The sequence below is a fragment of the Bufo bufo genome, chromosome 8 (genome assembly GCF_905171765.1).
Source record: "Bufo bufo chromosome 8, aBufBuf1.1, whole genome shotgun sequence".
NCBI classification, from domain to species: Eukaryota; Metazoa; Chordata; class Amphibia; order Anura; family Bufonidae; genus Bufo; species Bufo bufo.
This window is the reverse complement of record NC_053396.1, coordinates 190,786,025-190,804,453: the sequence shown is the minus strand read 5'-3', so window position 1 is coordinate 190,804,453 and position 18,429 is coordinate 190,786,025. Positions and strand designations below refer to the sequence as shown.

The 18,429-nt window shown below is 41.4% G+C and overlaps 1 protein-coding gene across 7 annotated transcripts in view; it reads right to left on the bottom strand.

Moving 5' to 3' along the window:
- Positions 1-18,429, bottom strand: part of RYR1 (ryanodine receptor 1) — a 124,561-nt gene that overhangs the window by 61,455 nt on the left and 44,677 nt on the right. For all 7 annotated transcript variants that reach the window (XM_040442363.1, XM_040442364.1, XM_040442358.1 and 4 more), the window contains exons 16-49: positions 17,712-17,830; positions 17,486-17,619; positions 17,158-17,399; positions 16,808-17,000; positions 16,514-16,730; positions 16,241-16,345; positions 15,994-16,097; positions 14,536-14,619; positions 14,296-14,455; positions 12,743-12,890; positions 12,260-12,465; positions 11,642-11,816; positions 11,318-11,526; positions 10,879-11,240; positions 10,662-10,791; positions 9,784-9,944; positions 9,047-9,212; positions 8,816-8,902; positions 8,483-8,709; positions 7,447-8,335; positions 7,138-7,338; positions 6,918-7,026; positions 6,675-6,824; positions 6,201-6,474; positions 5,971-6,085; positions 4,820-4,952; positions 4,645-4,739; positions 4,417-4,552; positions 4,119-4,305; positions 3,836-3,947; positions 1,920-2,040; positions 1,616-1,785; positions 1,310-1,530; positions 187-277 (exon numbers count right to left, since the gene is read on the bottom strand). In XM_040442363.1, the coding sequence (XP_040298297.1) occupies positions 187-277; positions 1,310-1,530; positions 1,616-1,785; positions 1,920-2,040; positions 3,836-3,947; positions 4,119-4,305; positions 4,417-4,552; positions 4,645-4,739; positions 4,820-4,952; positions 5,971-6,085; positions 6,201-6,474; positions 6,675-6,824; positions 6,918-7,026; positions 7,138-7,338; positions 7,447-8,335; positions 8,483-8,709; positions 8,816-8,902; positions 9,047-9,212; positions 9,784-9,944; positions 10,662-10,791; positions 10,879-11,240; positions 11,318-11,526; positions 11,642-11,816; positions 12,260-12,465; positions 12,743-12,890; positions 14,296-14,455; positions 14,536-14,619; positions 15,994-16,097; positions 16,241-16,345; positions 16,514-16,730; positions 16,808-17,000; positions 17,158-17,399; positions 17,486-17,619; positions 17,712-17,830 (6,233 nt within the window). The remainder of the gene's footprint in view (positions 1-186; positions 278-1,309; positions 1,531-1,615; positions 1,786-1,919; positions 2,041-3,835; positions 3,948-4,118; positions 4,306-4,416; positions 4,553-4,644; positions 4,740-4,819; positions 4,953-5,970; positions 6,086-6,200; positions 6,475-6,674; positions 6,825-6,917; positions 7,027-7,137; positions 7,339-7,446; positions 8,336-8,482; positions 8,710-8,815; positions 8,903-9,046; positions 9,213-9,783; positions 9,945-10,661; positions 10,792-10,878; positions 11,241-11,317; positions 11,527-11,641; positions 11,817-12,259; positions 12,466-12,742; positions 12,891-14,295; positions 14,456-14,535; positions 14,620-15,993; positions 16,098-16,240; positions 16,346-16,513; positions 16,731-16,807; positions 17,001-17,157; positions 17,400-17,485; positions 17,620-17,711; positions 17,831-18,429) is intronic.

Genomic DNA, 18,429 nt, shown 5'->3' with positions numbered 1-18,429 from the left:
CCTATAGAAATGAATGGAGGGCGGCTGCGCATGCGCAGTGTGCCCTCAGTTCATTTCCTCGCTCCGTTCTCATTGTAGGTGCGGGTCCCAGAGGTGGGACCCGCACCTATCAGACAATGGGGGCATATCCTAGCGATATGCCCCCATTGTCTGAGATGGCAAAACCCCTTTAACACATGAACTCACCTTCAATGGCATTTTGGCATACTCATTAAGAATTGGAACGTCAAAGACAAGCCTTCTCAAAAGATGCTGCAACATTGAAGGGCGGAGATATCTAGACACAGAAACATAGGCTTTCAGTTATGCAAATGGTTGACAGGAGGGCAAAAATCCATATAAACCAAAGAAATGTAACAGTTGATTAAGCATTGATAAGAGAACGATTATTTTATCCTATAAGGGTACAAACAAGATGCTACAGAACTAGTGCCCAATTATACAAGGTGCCACTAGTGCACAATGTTATAAATAAGATGTTACTACTGCCCGAAAATACAAACGAGATGCAACTAATGTCCAGTCATACAAATAAGATGCCACTAGTGCCAAATAATAAAAATAAGAAGTCACTGTGCCCTATGATACAATTAAGATGCCTCTAGTGTCCTGTAATACAATTAAGATGCCATTAGTGCCCTAGAATACAATTAAGATGCCACTGGTGCCCAGTGATACAAATAAGATGGCAATGGTGCCCAATAATAAAAATAAGAAGTCACTGCTGTCCTATGATACAAATAAGATGCCACTAGTGTCCTGTAATACAAATAAGATGCAGGCGATGCTGGGCTCCTTTACAGCGGGTGTGGCTGGGCTCCAGAAATGTTAGTAACAGCCCCTTGGGCTCCTTACTTGCCTCATTTACATATATATATATATATATAAAATTGTTTTTTTTTCCTAAATAAAAGCACTCACAGCTATGGGGAATGTATATTGCAGATGTGCTAGCGGCGATCTAGCAGCACATGTCTGCAGCTCTATAGGCAAAATCCAGGTGACAGAATACCTTTAAACAATGATTTAAAAAAGTTGTCACTTGTACCAAGTGATATAAATGAGACGCCACTAGTACTCAGTGATACAAATAAGATGCCACTAGTGCCCAGTGATATGTGGAAGGATGTCTAAATTGTTTTAGGAGAAGTCATGAAAGATAAGACCTAAGCATGAACTACTATTAGAATTCCAGATGATCCCCATTTTCCCAGTCCTCAAAATCCTTTGTAGAAGGCCATGAAGGACAATATCTTTTAAAAGGTAAATTTTGTTGAGTAGATACAGTAAAGATTACATGTTTTTTTACCTGCACAGTGCCATTAGACATTCCTCAATAACATCTCTTTGGGCTTTGGTAAGAGAACGTCCACGGGATAATCTATAAATTGTGTGCAACATGGAGTCCACCATGATTGCACGGTGCTCAGTGCCGGCAAACAGTGGAGCACATTTGGTAATTAGAGGAAGAACCGCCAAACACAAGTATCGATTTAAGGCCAAGGCCATTTCGGTGGTGCTGAATGCAGCCTGAAATTCAAGGAAGAAAGAATGCGTGCAATGATTAGGTAGAACATATTTTTCTACAATTTTCTTGACTTTTTAAAGTACTTACAGTGTCCAGAGATGCTGTTGCTCTCATATCTGGTAAGAAACCAACTTCTAGAACTTGTAGAAGGAAGTCCTGATTGTCAATGCCGTAAACACGGTCCAAGAAGAGAACCATTGGTGCCTTATGGTCTGGCACAAAGCTGGCAGACATTTTTGGCTCAATTGCATTGCCATCTGTCAGAAAACAGATGATAAAAATGAGGTATGGCATCATCTAATGTCCATCTCTGTTAATGCTATGGCAATCTTAAGCACTAGTCAACTTAACATTTTGAATTTCTAAAGAACTCCTCCAAAAATGATCTTACCCTTTCCAAATGCTGGTATCTGAAGGGGTAAGCTAATAACTCCAACCAGGTCTTCAAGGGGCACCAAAGATCGAAGGATAGCTCTGATTCGCAAGGCTTCACCTTTACCGGCCTCAATCAACTGAAGGCATAAAGTGAAACATAATCCGGTTATGGATTATATACCATAAAACAAGACTAGAGATAGAGAAACTAGCTAACACCGACCAGTATGTTATACTAAAATGAAAAAAATCAGGGCTAGACATTGGGGTGTGTAACCTTCAGAAGAAAGCATCACATAAGGCTTGTCACTCTAAGGCCTCATGCACACGACCGTTGTTTTATTCCGTGTCCGTTGTTCCGTTTTTCGTGATTTTCTGCGGACCCATTGACTTTCAATGGGTCCGTTGAAAACTCGGCTAATGCAACGTTTGTCATCCGCGTCCGTGATCCGTGGTTCCAGTCCGTCAAAAAAATATAACCTGTCCTATTATTTTCGCAGAAAACGGTTGGCGGACCCATTCAAGTCAATAGGACCGCTAAAAAACACGGAGGCACACAAGATTGTCATGCGCGTCCGCGTCCATTTTTTTCCTATCATTTGCATGGCAAACCTGTCTTAGATTTTTTTTAACTTTCCTTTATGTCTGGTGATCCTCCAAAAATAAAGGAAGACACACGGAAACAAAAACGGAAACGGATCACGTAACAACGGAACCCCATTTTGCGGAACGGAACAGCAACGGTCGTGTGCATCCGCGTCCGTTCCGTCATTTTTCACAGTTTAGCAGAGGTCCCATTCATTTCTATGGAGCTGTGAAAAAAAACTGATAGTCCTCCGTTTTTTCTCCGCGTCCATGATCCGTGATTCCAGTCCGTCAAAAAAATATAACCTGTCCTATTCTTGTCAGTGGAAAATGGAGGACGGACCCATTCAAGTCGTGTCCGCGTCCGTTTTTTTCTACAAGACCTTGGTGCAATAAAATTACACTTTTCATTAACCTTCCTTTTTCCCCCCTGTCAGACAAAAAAAAAGGAAGACACAAGGAAACACAAGTGAAGCTAAATCGGACACGGACCACTGAAGCCAAATCACTGACAGTGAAAAAACACTGTCGTGTGCATGAGGCCTAAACCTGTGACCACCATAATTCTTAAACCGGTTCTCAAGGCTAGAGATGTTGTTTGTCTATCATCCAAATTGGTCATCAATATCATATCACTGGGGGTCTGACACCCGGCACCCCCACCAATCAGCTGTTTCAGGTGCTGGGACTAACAGTGTATGGAGTAGAAGCAGAAGGCTCAGTATATTGTCTAGTTTCTGGCACCAGGATTTCTGAAGCTCATCTCCCATTCAAATGAGCCACAGTACCCCGGAATGGCCGCTACATGGTGTACAGTGCTGGCTGCTTCTGACTCCATACACTGTACAGATTACAACTCTGTGGCAGCCCAAATCGGTGGGTGTGCCGGGTATCGGACTTCCGCCGACCTGATATTGATGACCCATCCTGAGGGTAAGTCATGGATATCTGTAGCCTGGAGAACCCCTTTAATATTAATTGGATAGCAGTTTTATTTAAACATTATACAGCACTGTTATTAGATCACTATATACTGTATATGGAGCTGGTATTTGGTCACTGTATGTTGATATTATTTGAGCACTGTATGGAAATTGTGTGGCACTGCTACCTAAGCACTCTAAAGTACATTATTTTTTCAATATATGGTGATAGCATTACTGTACAGCACTAGATGTACTTGCACAGGTCATCATCCGATGATGGAAAGTGTAAAAAAGATGATTTTTTTCTAGACATAACAAATACATAAAAAATAGACAAACAGTAAATGCAACCTACAGTAGAAATGGAATAAAGGAAAAATAGTCAAAGATCATGGTAAAAATAAACTTTCCTTTAACTTACATGCATTTCTGGAGCACAACGACCCAACAAATCAATGAGAGCGGAATAGAAGGACATGATGGCATTACCAAGGTGCACACGATTTTCTTCATGAGCTTCCTCCCCACTGTACCTAAAAGCAGACGCATAAAATAAACACCCAATATTACCAAAGTCTTGAACGCAAACAAAGTGTAGAGCATTAACGAATAACGTGAATATCAGACACACAAAAAAGGATTCGTAATGTACAGAATGAGATTGGGAGGCCGGTAAGTAGAAGTAAGTCATATTCTTCACTCACAATTCCCTTCGACGGTCCTTTTTGACTGTGGGACCATCCCTAGCAGGGTCCTCAGAGATCTTGATGGCTTCCTCAATGGCAGCTAGCAGGCCATTACCTCCCTCTCCTCTGAGAGCAGGGCCAAAACATTCAGGTCGTCGGATGAGAAGACGTACCACCACGTTGGCATTCTCCTCCACACTTTCTCCTAGGAGTAGTATGGTAGATTTCTTTTTAACAAACATGTAATATAACTAGAACAAAAGCTGATTTTCAGGAATATGTAAGACATTGTTGAGAGTCTGTCACTCACACTTACCGTTAACAAAAACAGTAAATCGGAGGAAGTCCAGGTACCTCTCCCCACCCACAGGGTTCCAACCAATGTCAGGATAGCCTTTGGCTAGCAGCATGGGACAGCTCTGTAGGCCACAGCCAGCCAGATAGGAGACCACCTAGACAGGGGAGAAAAGAGGAAACAGATGAAACATAATATTTTTGCCTATAGGCAATATCATTATGGAAATGCACTGCAACATTTTCTTACCTTCTCAAGGTCCTGTTCTTGAAGAGCTAGAGCTAACTCATTATTGTCAATGACTGAAGCAGCAGCTACATCTAGAGGAGTAGACCCTCTCATACCTGCAAAGAGAACGCAACAAGAATGTCAACCACACTCTTTTGGCATGACTAAAGCACCGTATTCAGCAGGATTTTCTTACCCAAACCGATACCGCTATTTTCCAGCAGGTAGCTAAGATGATCAAACATTGCTCTTTGGTTCTGTCGACTGATTCTACAGAAATAGCAAAGGAATCTGCAGCAGTTGGTGACCATTTTAGGGAAACGAATCTCCTGGTGAAAATAAATAAGACTGTTAACAATAGAAATGAGCACATTTATGACAAAAAAGTTGACATACTTTGCCTTCTTTTTCAGCAAGTAGAAAAAATAACTGGAACACTGATTTTGTGGGTCTACAAACTACCTGTTCAAAAATAGACATTTGATTCTATTCATCATTTATATTGCTAGTACAATAACCAGAATCATATTGAGACTTACTTCCTTATCTTTATACCTACCTGCCCATAGATAGCTCTAGGCTACATGCCCATGCCTAATATCTGGGGATCAAAGTTTTTCTTAGGCAGGACAGAGACATTTTTGTAAAGGGCTGTACAGAGACTGACCCACCAAATAATAACATCCCTCTCCTGTATGGAAAACAAATCTGTATTCCTTATCAGTTCTATAAAATAATTTTTTCTAATTTTTTTGTCTCTCTGTATGCCTTCTTTCTGATTTCAGCAAACTGGATGGTACTGCATATTGTCACATGTGACCACTCGGCTCTTCTGTTGAACTACATGCTCCAGGGTTCCCCTGTTCTTGCACTGTTCTTAAGCCTTTCTGCCCTAGCAAAGAAATAGGTAATAACCAAGCATGCCCGTCCTGTAAGTTGTATGGCTGGCTCCACTCCACATGTGCCGATCAAATCCATGGTGGGCCATTGATTTTGGGTTGAATCAGAATTCTGATGCCATGCATGCCAACTGGACTAGAAGAGGACATAGCTACTAGCAACAGAAGATAAACAAAGAGGTACTTAAGAGGACAATATGTAATGCACTGGACACAATTTGTAATGACATGATATTGCAAGTATTTATATATTCAAAATACTAGAAAATAAAACATGGTTGTAGTCTTGGGAATACACCTTTAATTTGCATCCTGTGTTCATCTGGGATCAGCTAGTTATATTCCTTTTGTGTTTCCTGTGAGATATCTAGGAGATAACAACCTAAAGACTAATCCAATAAATATCCTCTGTAATTTATGATCCAGTCACTTAATGTAGCTGTCTTACCTTGGATTCTTCTCCACCCAACACGTTGACCATGACTTCCATAACAGTCTCATGCATTCCCAAAGCTCGCATCAGGTTAGGATGCTGGTAAAAGACCTTGTTGTTCATGATGTTTCTAAATCAGGGAAAAGTTAAATTTGAGGAGACAAAAACTAATAAAGCAAGGATACACGCAACCATAGGTTACTCATAAAACAATGTATAAATAAATGCAATGTAATGGAACAGACCCAATACTCTGGATCATCAGGTTTTCCTCCTCAGGTCCCATCTGCACAATAAGCAAGGAACGAATTTGCCCCAGACTCTCCAGCAGGTTCATGGTGTCTTCTACAGACACTTGATTGATGGTATAGGCTCTAGGTAAAGCTCGGATAAGTTCTCCCAGTCCATCGTACTGACGGTGCAGCAAGCTGAACATTACTCGCACCAGCTCAGGGTTTTGGATGAAAGACTCCTGTGCCCAGTGTACCATGGTATGACAGATAAGTTCCTGTAAGGTGCCTGAGAAAACAGTGTACATAGGGTCATATGAGCGAAGACTGGACAAATGCTTGCATTTTCAATATGACACAAGTGTTCATACATATACATCCCATTGTACAAATAGAATGTGCACCACATATAATATCCATATGTTCCTACTTTCTTCATGTCCATTTCACTTTTGACTGCAAAAATTATTTCCATAACTGCTCACTCACTGGGTTTTGGCTCTTCCTTTTCCTCAGGTTCAGGTTCTGGTTCCTTTTTCTTGCCCCTCAGATTACGCACTTTCTCCAGTAAGTTGAAGAGACGTCTCGTTAGACTTGTGTCCTCCTGCTCTTCTTCCTCTTCCCCTTCTATTTGGACACCTGTAATTTAAACAATTATAAGAATTTACTATTCAGGAAAAATAATAGGCAACATGCGCTGTTGAGAACACAAGCCTATAGAGCTCTACATACCACAGTGGGACAGAAGGTCAGTGTGGAATTCGGTCAGCTCATCTTGAATTTCCTCAGGTACAGGGGTTTCTTCTTCAAGCATGTTCTTGAAGTTTACCAACATGTTAATCTGAGCAAATTAAAGCATAGGTACATTTTTAGATGCAGACTTTTATTCATTTATTTAAACATTACTTTGTATTATGTCTGCAACTATGAAGGGTAGAAATAATTTAGCCACCTGTTCTTGTGGTGGAGAACGGAACTCCCTTGTCCTACGAGCAGTTTCTGCTGCTGACATGGTAAAGGCTTGCATTAGCTCTCTGTAACGCTTCCTCTGATTGGTTTGCAGACTGTCTACGTGGCGCTCAGAGAACGCAATGATGGCTTCAACACGGTGCTGTAACTCCCGGTCGCAGAAATATTGTAGTAAATTACACATCTACAGATGAAGACATAATCCACTCAAATTATAATAATAATAACCCCACATCATAATTGTACTTACTTATATTTAATGCTCTTGATCATCTCCAAACCAAATACCTACCTGCAACTTTACCGACTCTGGCAGTTTCATCTGCAGCAAACCTTCTTCTAAACTCTGTTCTTCCTCTTTGCCATCCTGCTCCCCAGCCTCAACTGCTTTTTCTTCACCTTCTTTTTTCTTCTCTTGTCCTTCTTCTTCTTCAGCTTCTTCCTCCTCCTCAGCACTTTTTTCCTCAGCATCTTCTTCTGCACCCTGCTCTCCACCTTCCTCTGTCCTTTCCTCTTCTTCTGCTGGTTCTTCTTCTGAAAACACATTGGGCTCTATCATCTTTAATATGTGCCGCACATCATCATCCTCAAAGACACCCATGATAAGGAGAGTGGAGATCAGCTTCAGCACTGGTACAAACTGGAATTCAACGGTTCCTCCAACAGGATCTCTGGTGTGCTGTCCACCATCCAGTACTGCTTCTGTCAACATGTTAATAGCCTTGATCTTCAGGATATCCAGTGGGATGTAAGGACTGTGCTGGTAAAGTTCAGTACTGGTACTGACAAAGCAAGTATGTGAAAAATGGAGGTCTGGCCTTAGGCATGTACTCATGCCTACACCAGGTAGCCCGTGCTTCTTGTTCTCGTTGGGGAAGAGCGTGATACTCTTTGTCTGGTCTGTCATTGGCACAATAAATTCACTGTTCATTGTCAGACGTGCTCGCTTTGCAGATTCCAGATGGATGCTAATGAGAAGGTCATAGAAACCAATCCGAAGAAGACCTGATAAGTGATTACTCTCAATGGTGTAAAGTAGCTGAGATTCATCAACATGGCTCGTGAGGGCATGGGCCACTCGGTTATTTCCAAGGGCGCAGACTGAGCAGTAGAGCTTTAGGGTATGGTAGTGGAATTTCAGCATGTCCAAGCGTTCTGACAACTCAAGGATATCAATGCACCTGCAATGAAAGTAAAATCAACATGGTCACCATCACTACCATAAGCCTTTTTTTGGAAATTTTGTGGAACAATTTTGGATTAACTCGCAAAAAAACTACTACAGAAATGTAAACTGAAGAATCAAAAATAATATATACTGATTTTACCTGTTTTCGTCTGGAATATGGAGAGCCATCATCATAAGTGGTTCTGTGCACGCTACCATCCAGCCATGCCTATCGCTGACCTTTCCCGTTTCTATTGTTAAAAATTCATTAGGCATCCGACTCCATACAACAGGGGTTAGAATCTGGACATCCAGACGGGGTGGGCACTGAGGCACTGGGTTCTTTCTTTCACTACGGAACATGGCGGCAGATATGGGCATGATATTCTGTGAGTGGAAATAGTCTTGCATTAGTAGGGCAGGATAAACGTGTACAAATGCTGAAAAGATAATGAGAACAATATTCCTGAGATAACATTAGAGTTTTCTATACCTTCAATTTTCCCAATTCAAACTGGAACAAATTCTGGCTCAATGGTTGAGCAAAGACAGCCGGGAAAAGTTTTGTGTTGGGCTCAACCTTGAGAAGACAAAGAAGAATGTTATTTGAAGAGGCAAAACATTACATGTGACAAGACAACTAGATTTTTTACATTATGGACTGAGGGATCCATACTATAATACATCTTTAACACCAGATAAAAAATGTATGGCATCTATGTACCTGGAAGAATGTATTAACTTCTTTCCCATTAGCTGTGAAGGTCATGAGCCCAGTCGCTAAGTCAATTAGGCAACCAATTACAAGATCCTCTTTTCGGACGCGAGCTTGCTGGGTATTGTTGCTGAATTCTCCACCCCAAACCATGTAACAATTGCTGCGTTTGATGCTGTGACGGTAAAGAAGTTAATATGGTTTTGTCTCTTACACAGGATAAAGAATGTGAAAATAGCTTATTTGTCATGAGTGCTTGAAATCACAGGCTGAAAGGATGCTTAGATGTCCTCTTGATCATGCTTTCTACCCTTTGTTATGACCTTTCACAGCCCTATAATTGGGACATTGCATGGATCCTAATTATCTACTTGAATTTTCACATCCTAACAGGCCTATAAGGCTGAGAATAGTTGTCACTGGGACATAGAACTAGAGGCGTTATTTTAGGTCTTAATGGTCAAATATAGTTGACCTGGGAAAAAAAATTACTGAAAACTGGAGTGTACATCAATGAAAGTGGACAGAGTGGAGATTAAAATAAGGCCCTTCATACCATACCATCCCTAACCATTAGAAGCCAACTTTGACTGGGCATTTTCTCTCAGAGGCCTCATAGTAGTCATATGAGCTTCTTCTATGGTAAGTATGCCCTTGAATAAAAACTGTTATTTTTGAACACTAACCTGCCTATTATATAAAAGGCATGTTTCTTTGTATGTGAATATCTATCTTTCTTCACTCACCTGTTATATATGTTCCCCTTGTCATCCCCCATCGTAATGGTGGCCATACGGACTTTGCCCAGGTCAAAGTTCATATCATACAGATGATAATCAGGAGTCACCCAGCCCACCCAAACTCCGGTGGGTTCTTGTCCAGCAAAGATTCTTACGGAGTAATAGTACTAAAGAACCAAGATATAACAAACAATTTAATGAAGAATATATGAATCATAAATGAATGTATCCCATACTCATGGTAAAGCTTGGGGGGCTGAGTGGACATGTACCCTCAGTGCTGGGTGCCAGGGCAGATGGCCCTGGGTGGATGAAGGCCTAGCTACTGCTCTACAATACCAGTAAAGGTGGTCAAACACATTAAAGGAATGACTGACTGACCATCTAATGTGTATGGGGGTGTTCTTACTCTCCCCCGACACCAAATGTTAGGGAAAAGATGGATTGGCCAGTTGGCTTTGAACATGACAGATCCTTTTTTTCTCAGGGGAGATAGGCCCCCGCCCCCCCCCCCCCCCCCCAGAGGTGTCTGGCAGTGTCTTATTCCCTCAACACATGCATGCAAGTTTGAGCCAAAAGTGCATGTGTATGGAGGGGGTCAGCAGCAATGGCTTGCAGCTGAATGAGCGTTTGCATGACAGCTATCTTATTTTTATCACTAGCCTAAATTTAGGCATGCGCTACTATTTAAAAAATTTCAGCAAAGTGATGGGAGAGAGCCACTTGCACATGCATGGCCTCTTCTACAGTCATGGTGGCCATAACAACCATTCTCAAGATAGGTGTGGATCCAGAAGAGGGACAGGCATGTAACAGACATTTATGGCATATCTTGTGGAATACCCCTTTAAGGACAAGGTAAAAATTTTGTCTAATTTGCATACCGTAGTAGTGTTCATGATGATGTCAAGGTCATCTCTATCATCAGGCACTACATCCTTCATCAAGCGAGGCATAGCTGGCACAACAGGAACTGATGAGATAAATGCTGGCTTCCTAGCTTTAAAGAGGAACCTTAGAAAAATTAGATGTTAAAAGGAAGTCAGAGAATGCTGAAATAATTATGACGGTTAATCTTTGACTGCTGTTTATTTGGCTTACCCTCTTTTTCCTTTGGTTTTCTCTGTAGTAACATCCTTCTCATTCTCAGTTTTTGCCACCTCCTTTGGTGGTTCTTTAGGTGCTTCCTTCTCGTTGGTAGCTTCTGCTTCTTTGCGACTAGCAGATTTCTTCAGCTGCTCAAATTCAGAATCTATATCAACATCTTGGACCTCTTCTTCAGGTATGGTAAAAGTACGAGTAAGAGGAGTAGCTCCCGCTGTACATTTAAACGTCTCATAAAATTCCACAGGCATGCTGAGTCTAAAGAATAGCATGTCATTGTTGCTGGTCTGAGACCCAAAAGTCTTGTGGGTCACTTTGAGACAAGGTGGGTTGTCTACAGTACCATCAATTCTTCCAACCTGAAAAGTACAGATTTGGTGGTATATTGCCTATACAACTTTGTTTCTCAAAAGCTAATCAAGTCATGACCTCTCACCTCAATATGACCATGATCTGGAGGCACCGGCACAAACTGAGGAAGACTCTTACTAAACCAAGTGGTGATTTCTCTCTTCATGTTAATAGCAAATGGCTCAAACCCTTCCTGTAGACCACAAATGGTAAAGTAGCGAAGACTGCTGACATCCTGCCCCAAGTTCAGTCTACCAACTTGGGACATTCCAAGACTGCAAACAGGGATGAATCCTAAATATTTGAGATTAATAAATGTGTGAGTGAAAATACATGCTCAAGAAAAGGACAGTGTGTCCTTTTGGTAAAGGATGGCTATTAAACTTCTTACAAAATTGATATTACTTACCAGCTCCGATTTCTATATCCTTGAAGGCTAGCTCAGAGCCAGAATCACTTATCAGCATCTCTCCATTTAATGTAAACATGATATTCATGTCGGTCAGGTCAATCATACACCCAACAACATCTCCCGGAAGCCAGTTACGCCCAAATGGTTCACTACCAATATGCCAACGCTGACCCTGTGGGGAGGTAGAGTAGGACAGATGCAAGCATAATGAAAAGACCGAAAGTCAACACCTTTAAATACAGTATATCACATCTCCATACAGTTTTGCAGTGGTGTTCCCTAGGTCACCAAGAAGATTTGAAGAGTTTACCTTTCATCCATATAGACTATGTACAGTCTACTTTTAATTTCATCATCATCTTGCTGTATGTAGAATATATCATCAGCATGATTTAATAGATTATTTATGACTTAACCCATAAGATATAGACCCTAATGACAAATGATTGGCTTTAAAGTCATCTCTAAATAAGGTTGCCTTCTGCTGGACCTTAGGAGCACAATGTATGTCAGAGCCTGGGACTACTGCAGAATGTTCTAGTCCAAAATTGTGTAAAACACATGAGAAAGTTTGTATAGTTCATGTATTGTCATATATACAATGCCAGCACTCACCCTGCATCCATTAAACACATAAGCTAGGTCGTCAGCTCCAAGTTCCACATCTGGTCGCACTTCAGGTCGAGCCCATCCTACTCTCATCTCTCCTGTCGTTACGGCCTCAAATTCAAAATACCATTTCCCAGAATTGACGGCGTATGATTTCTCCGCACGGAAGATGCGCACTCTTTCAGACCTAGGTTTCGTTACTCCCTGACCCGCTGAGGAAAGAAGAGACATCTTTCAGAGATGTTTTCCCATGCTGTCCGGTCGTTGGTCATAAATTTGCATTCATGGGTGTGCCACCACATTCAGAAAAACATCCATACATTAGATTTTTTCATACTTCTCTATGCCAATCCAATAGTATGGAACATTTTAAAAGTTTGTGGACTTTTTGGTCTGGATTATAGGATTTTTACTGTTTTTGGTGTAATAGTTAATACCATTTCAAAACCAAATGTTAAAATGTATTACAAGTCCCCCACTTGTACTTACTGCTCTCCTGGTCAGGTGGTTCTATATTGTATCCATATCCAATAAGAGTGCGTACAGCCTCACACAGGCTGTCTCTATTGGTTTTCTTGGTCTTCTCATCTAGCAGACTGTATGGCACAAGGCGAGGGTTCCTCTTATTCTTGATATCCTGAAGGGTAATTAAAGGGAATATTTTATCCATATATTTTTGTATTATTATATAAAACCAGATATTGAAACATACTCTCTTTTTTTCTAATCCATTTTTATTTTCCGATCGTAGATGTATTTCTTCTATTTTCTGTACATGATTATGGGGATGGCCATCTTGCCTAAGATGCTGTTAACAGGATTTAGAAATATGCTCTACATAAATCACATGGACCATAGCAACTTGTTGTCTGGAAATTACTTACTGACTTCTAAGGAAGATCGTTGTGGGCATGTTCTTTCACCTTGTGCAGGGAAGGGCAGTAGATAAGTTGTGACCATTATCTATTGTAAATTCTGGATCCTGTGTTATCTATATATAGATGTTACCCATAATTGTAATCATTCTAATCCTGTCAGTGATAATAATAAGATGCCTAATGAGAATTGATCTGTATAGAACAGGACATCTCAGTTTATTATTTGGCATAACTGTAAGATTTTGTGATATTTCTTTTTAATACAGACAGGGACATAGAAAATGAATTTAACGTAAAGAGAGAGGAGAAAGTTGTTCATCTCCTGGGAGAACAAAAGGATCTGGGGAAAAAAAATATTTTGCCCGATCCTTCTCTCCCCCTACATCATCTGTTAGGGAAAGTTGGGAGCTTGACAATACACTAATGTGGGGGGGGGGGGGGTGCCTTAAAGGGGTTATCTGTGATTTTCATATTGGTGGCTTATTCTCAGGACTGGATAAAGGCTATGCCTGGTATTGCAGCCGAGGTCAATAAATTGAATGGAAGTGAACTGCACATAGGCCATGTGACCGATGTATGGTGACATCACTCGCCTAGGAAGAGGCCTAAGCGTTCATGAAGCGCCGCCTATTTGAAGAGCTGATCACAGGGGCGCCAGGAGTTGGACCCCACCAATCTGATATTGATGACCTGACCTATCCTGAGAGTAGGCCATCAATATCAAAATCCTAGAGAACTCGTTTTATGACACAGTGTAACTTATCTGTAATTTTATCTGTGTCATTGACCTCTCCCCCCCCCTCCCCATACACTTTCCTACTCATTCAATTGGGCTCCTAGTTCTTTCTACACAGCAAAGAATGGTAGTAAATTTCAATTCTGAAGCCTGCAGAATTGAGAATGCAGCTCTGAACACTTGTAATCAAGACCAGGACAAGACAATAAACACATTTAAATACACTTTAGGATGCAATAGAGAACTTTAGTAGAGCTTGCCATCTCCATTTTTTTAAGGATTGAATAGAGCCCAGTGGCCCATCATATCGTTGACAGGCGCTGAGTTACCAATATTCTACCAAACCCATTGAACTGACTTGAAGATTGCAATGAATGAAGGGTAAAGGCACAACAAATTAAGTGAAAAGTGGGTTGGAGTCTACGTACTTGTATGATGCTATATGTCCATCCTTGTTGCACTCTGTCTCTCGCCCAGACATTGTGACCATTTTCTGCTAGTTTATCCACCAAGGTGTTTTGTGCTGGTGTTAGCTTGACATGAGACAGATCAAGGGGAGCAGGCTTGTATCCGTTGGACATCATGTATCTATAGAATAATTAGAAGATTACTTTTTTATCCTACAATTATGTCAGGACATGATGTTGATGACTCAATCATACACTTACGTTTTGGGAAGCTTTATCTTCTTCAGGTTTTCCTCTGCCTTTTCATCCGCCATGCCCACATGGCAGCCGAGCGCAAGAAGGGTCCTGTATTGGTAAAAAAATGTACAAATTATTTAAATAAGTAATTACAGAAATATAATTTTGTGAGTGCTCAGCAGGAAATAAAGTCCCATATGCATGGCTCTGCACCCTAGACAGAGACACATGGAGTCCCTGCGGCCCCGTACCATGGAGCTGTAGGCACTACAGACGCCTTACCTTAAAAGCAATGTATAATGAATCCAACAGCAAAAATTTCCACATGCATATATGAAAGGTATAAGGAGCTACCATCCAACTCTACAGAGGTCCACCACCAAGGGTTGAAGGCTTGTGTGTTGTATTGCAGCTCAGTTTCCAACTCAGTTACTAGACACAACCTGTGGACAGTTGTGGTGTTGTTTCTGGAAGAACGTGGTCATATTTTTCTAATTCTGGTCAATCCCTTTAAACTCATAACAGGGCAAACCAGTAAATTTCATGAGCTGTTACTATCATAATGACAGTATTTGTATTCAATATACTTATTAACATTATAAGTGATAATTGCTACATGCAATCAAGTCTTGTACATGGTACATGGGTAGACAAAGTGAGCAAAGTCTGGTCATCGTCCATTCAATAGCTCGACATCATAATTTAAGGGTGGACATACACATTTAATAGCTGTCGGCCAAGCGATCATTCGGCCAACAGCTATCACTCCCGACTCCCTTCCGACTCAGCCAAAAGGGTACATGTATTTAATTGGGAGAAGGGAGAAAGCCAGTCCAAGAGAATTCTCCTGGGAGATAAAAAAGATCAGGCAAAAATAGTGATCTTTGATTGATACCGATCCTTATCTCCCCCAACATCATCTATCGGTGAAGGGTCGGAAGGTCTTCACATACATTAAACTGTTGGCTGAAAGTGCTGTTCTTGGTGGTTTCAGCCGACAGTACACTAATGTACATGGAGGCCTTAAGAATTAAAGGGGCTGTCTGTGGTTTCCAAAATAATTTACTAAAATCAGGGAATGAGAGAAAAGAAGAATACCCAGTACTCATCTGTTAAATCACCTGCCACTCCAGCACCCTTGCTCCAGTGCTCCCCACCAGTCTTTGTTTACAATGGTGGCATCACTTACATACATGTTAACACTGCAGCCAGTGACTGGCTTTAGCGTTCTTGAGTGTACACGCCAGTGATGGACTGCAGCAGTCACATGCATGTATGGTACATCATCACTGCAGCAAAATAACCAAAGAACGGTGGGGACAACCAGAATGGTAGCTCTGGAGCATGAGAGATTTAACAGGTCAGTAACAGTTATATCTCCAACATTGCCTTTTTTTAAATCCTGCACAATCCCTTACAGATATGAAAGTAAGGAATTCCCATTCATCCTACAACTAGTAAATTCTATGGTTGAATGCCTACTTCAAAGTCTCTCCAGACATCAGCAAGTTGTAATTTCTCTCTGGCTCGGGCAGACTATGGAAGTCGAGAAGACATGGGTGTAACCTTTTGTTGTCATCCCGGATCTAAAAGAATAAAAAATGCAATAAAAATGTCTTGTATTTATGTAAATGCTGCCAATATCTAGCTAAGCTTAAAGCACAACAGCCTAGCAAAGTGATCAGATGAAGCCTGTAGTAGCTTCAGCAAAGCAGAAAGGGACACTCACTGGCCCATAGGTCCATCCCTGTTCAATTCTTGTGAGGGCCCAAAGTTCATGGATGTTTTCTGCCAACTTTTCACGGATTCGTTCCAGGTGAGGGGGTAGGACAATCTACAAAAAGAGATGTACAATATCCAACTGAATTGTCATAATATATGAAGCGCCATATCCAGATGATATTTGTACAGAATACAATACGCATCGGCGTAGCTTGGTGGGGCATGTGCTCTGGGTCGCTGGCAAAACAGATAATCTCTTTGTCTTTCTTTTTAATCCTACCTGTATAGTGTCCACTGGACAGGGAACAAACGAGGTGTGGGAAAGGGATTTGGTGGGCCCAAGAAGATTCCGAATTTCTTGAAAGTCATTTTTGTATTCTTTGATGGGCTCCACACGCATACGATCCCGAGGCAGAAGAGCTTCATAGACTGGAGTGTAACCAGGTGGTGGAAGGAACTTAAAATCCCCATGTCGACCACCCAGGAGAAACCGTATTCTGCACAAGACAGGCACAGATGAGGTCTTATTCATGGTAAGAGACATGTCATTTATCTCAATAGGCAGAACACTTACCTAATTCCAGCGCAGAAGCTAACAACTGGGAAGAAGAGTCCATCCAAATTGAAGTTCTCAAACATGCCCTGAACAGGGTGCCCATTGAAACGGAATGAAATGCTGGGAACTGTCAAGTCCAGACAACAACTGACCACATCATCCACTGTCAGCAAATGCTGGTTGTGTGAGGCCACAGAGCGGCAAACTCGACCTGTAGAAAAATAAGACCAAGGGCGTTAATAACAACCATTACTAACAATGATGATCCATTTGTGGTTGGCATCTTCAGATTTCTACTAGTCCTCATATAAATGCTGAAAACCACTAGAGCCTATTGAGTAAAGAGATCTGAGAATTTTTTGGATTACCTGACCAAAGGTGGAGCCCATCAAATGCAAAGGAATACAGATCATCACCCACTCCATTGGCTCCCCAGCCTTCGCCTGCACCAGGGTAAGGACTGTAGCCCTCATTTAGTGCCCAGCCAACACGCAGGTGAGTGGTCTCAGGAGTGACGAAAGGCTCCACATGATCCACAATAACTTCAAAATACCACTTTTTGAACTGTGTGGATCCCTCACATGTTCCCAGAAAGACATTAGGTCTCATGCTGCAATACAACAGAGATTTAGCTTTAATGAGGATGGATGATTCAGCATTGGGAAAAACGCATACATACATATATATACTACGTACCTGGTGACATAGTTGACCATCCTGGTCTGAAGAAGAAGATCTCTTCGGGGAAGGAGGTTCTCAGTGATTAGATTCTGGTTGGATCTAACAGCTACTCCATTGCACACACACAGAGAGCAGAGGACATCCAGAACCTAAAGGTAAGGAGCATGGACAACTCAAGAAGACAAAACACCAAAATTGTTCACACATGCGCACTCATGGGTTCATCAGATTTTGCAATTACCTTGTGGTTTCGTCCGTGTTTATCCAGTAGAGAAATAATGGACTTGATATGATTTTCCTTAATAATGTTCAAAACCTCTGGGCTCTCAATCAAGACGCAGTACAAAACTTCCAAAATCCCTGCAATATTATAATATTTGCATGCTAAGCTCCAGTTCTCAGTAATTGATGACTTCAGGATTGTAACTCCTGAAATATGTAACATGGGCGTTCTACTGTAACTGAACACATAATTAAAGGGGTTTTCTAAGGGTAGAATATTAATGACTTATCCTCAGGATAGGTCATCAATATCTGATTGGTGGTGGTTTCTATACTTGGCACCTCCACCAATCAGCTGTTTGAAGAGGCTCGGTGCTCCAGTGAATACTACGGCTTACGTCATGGTCGTCGGTCACATGGCCTATAGGCAGCTCAGCTGAATGGGTCTGGGCTGCAACACCAAACACAATGTACAGTGTTGTGCTTTGTAAGCTGTAAGGAGGCCCAAACTCTCACTGGAACACAGACACCTCTTCAAACAGCAGATTAGGGTGCCGGTTGTTGGATGCCAGGTATTATTGACCAATTCTGAGGGTAAATCATCAGTATTCTACTTCCAGAAAACCCCATTAATAGAACTGGTCTCCCTATATGAGGCAGAAGGAACTTTTGTCATGTTCTCACCCCACTTGATCACTTCAAATTGGATTTAGAGACATCCTTGTTTTTACTGCCTG